Source organism: Saccostrea echinata, unplaced genomic scaffold, assembly GCF_033153115.1.
Source record: "Saccostrea echinata isolate AGI-Se365-2 ecotype Australia unplaced genomic scaffold, CSIRO_AGI_Sech_v1 ptg000054l, whole genome shotgun sequence".
Lineage (NCBI taxonomy): Eukaryota > Metazoa > Mollusca > Bivalvia > Ostreida > Ostreidae > Saccostrea > Saccostrea echinata.
The window spans coordinates 51,532,082-51,535,207 of NW_026889803.1; the positions used below are offsets into that span (position 1 = coordinate 51,532,082).

At 32.3% G+C, this 3,126-nt stretch overlaps 1 protein-coding gene across 1 annotated transcript; it reads left to right on the plus strand.

Annotated features, from left to right (window-relative positions):
• Positions 1-759: 759 nt before the first annotated feature.
• LOC133205283 (uncharacterized) lies at positions 760-2,124 on the plus strand. Its single transcript, XM_061341057.1, has one exon. It carries the CDS (start codon positions 773-775, stop codon positions 1,730-1,732), a length of 960 nt encoding a protein of 319 aa, XP_061197041.1. The 5' UTR covers positions 760-772; the 3' UTR covers positions 1,733-2,124.
• Positions 2,125-3,126: the final 1,002 nt, after the last annotated feature.

Sequence of the window (3,126 nt, forward strand, 5' to 3'; positions counted from 1 at the left end):
CCCCAGTATTTACTGTATGTATTTCCCCTTTGTTGTTATATACGCAAACATCGGATTAAAGAGGTTAAATTGATTAATTAAATATAAATTGGCAAAATTCGTGATATTTATTTGATAAAGATAATAAATATCGATATGATGATGATGATGATAATAATAATAATCATTATCATCATCATCATCTAAATAATGATTTAAAATCTTAACTTTCTATATTTCTTTGAATTATACAGGGTCAGAATTACAAACGAGATAAATATTTTGTCTTTTATCTATATAAAAAGCGTAAAACAACTTTGATATCAAAATAGTTATTTCAAAAAATGCAATTGGATTTTTTAAATATGTATCTTTAATTTTCATCATAAAGTGCAAACGTCCTGATAAAAATCGCATTTCAGAAATAACATCAAAATCTAAACAAATTACTTTAATATGGAAGATGAAACAGACTACACATCCCCGGCCCCTTATTCAAACAATACATGAGTGAGAAATTATAAAAAAAAAAATCCCACTTCAAATGTGTGTTAATTATGTCGTTCATTCAAAGAAGCAAATTCCCTACCTATCAGTTATTTGTCATGGTTGACCCTTCGTGTGAATGGGAAAGGCCTAGCATTATAATATTTACTGTTGATTGGCTCTCCAAGCACGTGCTGTCCTTCACCTGAATGTATATATATACACAACAAACAAAGTTTGTTTCATTAAGAAAAAATAACTCTAAGTAACTATTACTTAAAATACTGCTATGTTTCACAAGAGTGTGATGTCATCTGTTCTTACTCTGCAAATTCTTGTAAGCCTGTATAGCTGCGCTGAAGGTTTAGGAACTTCCTTCCAAGAATCATGCAGGAGAAACTTTCGTGGCGATCAAGACTGCTATTTCAAAGTAAGCGAACAATGGGACTTCATCAAATTCAGGAAATGGTTAGACAACCTCGAACCATTGGGTAAAGTTTCTCTAGAAATTTCTTGTTTGGAGGGAGGATCTATACATATTCCCTGGCCAATGAGAGCTCGCAATTTGGAAAGGGTGGTACTAAAAAACTGTCATCTAAGAGGTTACTTCGCGGAATACAACATACCATCGAGGTATCCAGATACGCTTTCACACAGACGTATCGAAAATTGTGTTACAGAAATCAACCTTCCTGAATGGTTCAAAATGATCAGGAACATGCAATTTGAAAAATCCTATACTTGTGGACAGGAATCGGTAAAGACATCTATTTGGCGAAATAATACCTACAGATTCATAAATGTTCCAAAAACCTCTGGTGCCAAAATGCTTGATATTATGTCTCAGATCAGCGACATTTTCAGAGAAAAGGTTCGATCTCAATCTTTTCAATGTCATTACAAAAATCTTGAATACCTTGAAAATTCGAATAATCCGAACCTTGGAAAACATTTTATGGAGGATTTAACATTGCATGCTTATTACCCAAAGCTTTTGACACTAAACTTAAGTTCAAACAAAATATCAAAGTTGCCTGAAGAATTAAAGAAATGGTTCGCAAGTTTTCCCAGTTTGGAGTATCTTGATATGTCTAACAATAAATTGAAATCATTTTCCTTTGATGTTCCAAACCTATCTAGAAGACAAAGAAGATTACACGTGAACTTGAGGAACAACGATATCCACAGCCCACCAAAAAACTTTTACCAATATCCGTTCCGATCTGTTCCCTTATCTATAGATTTACGAGGAAATCCAATCCGATAAAATCTTACTTACAATAAGAAATAGGATCGAATATAACTAGTTAGTAAGCCCGGTCGGCATACATAATATTTGGAGCCGAATTAACCAAATCAGTAGTACCTGGAAAGTGCATAAAGTGCATATGACCAAGTCTCTCTGAAAGACAAGGACTTTTCGTGAAAATCTTTCGCATATTTCTTGAATCCAGTCTATGCCCATTGTTTTTCCATATCTTACAGCAGCATTTGCTAGAAGCTCTTGTAAGAAGAAAAACATTATTTGAAGTTTACATATAGACTTGAACAACTCTTGAAACTTTAATCACCAATTAATATTTAAATATGTCTTTCATTTCTTTGTTCTTTTTGTCTTTTTAATTTATTGCTTGTAAGTTCTGTTGCGTTTACTTTTCACCCTTTTTGTAATAAACATAATAAACATAAAAGTTTTGAACTGTCTTTACTTACTTATTTAAATGAAAATGAGTGCTTATGATGTATAAGTAAATTTCATTATATATATATATATATATATATATATATATATATATATATATATATATATATATATATATATATATATATATATATATATATATATATATGCTCCATAAAAATATGTTGGTTTAAATAACCGACAGCAAAATTCAAAATTGTAATACAGGTAAACTTCGGTATCTCGACATCGGATATGTCGACAACCTGGGATATGTCGACGTCCTTCCGCGGTCCCGGCAGTATTTACTATATAAGTGATTTGCAAAAACTCTGATATGTCGACATCGGTAATGTCGACAACCCGGGTTATCTCGACGTATATTTACAGTCCCAATAGCAAAATTTACCTGGTATATGTCGACATCGGCAATTTTCTGCTCTACTGAACCTAACTGTTTGTCAGATAGGGTCGCTCGTCACGCACGGACGACTCCGGGTATCTCGACGTCGTCAAAATTTCACACCTTTCCCACCCATGTTTTGACTGCACGTTGTTAAATCAATTCTATTGATTGTGTTTGTAGGTGAATCCCAAGCCCCCTCGGCGTCTTTTAGAAGTTATTTGCTTAATGTTCTTGGGTAATAACATTGCTAAATCTACACGATTCTGCGTAAGTGTACAAACGGTTTTTATATGGGAATCTAACATAACTTTTAAATTTGAAGAAGGCAACTAAATTTCAATGAATAACAAACACACTGAATAATTCAAACTAAGGAATTAATTAAAAGATGTATAAATGATATTTTGTACTTAAAATGTATTCAACAGGAAACAATCCAATTAACGACACGATTGACAGAATCAGCCGTAATTCATGCATCTGTAACATCACTACGTTAGTTTAGATGCACAAATCTCTTTAAAAAAATAATTTTAATGTACATTTTTCCTGAATTAAATAAGAAAAAAGTAAT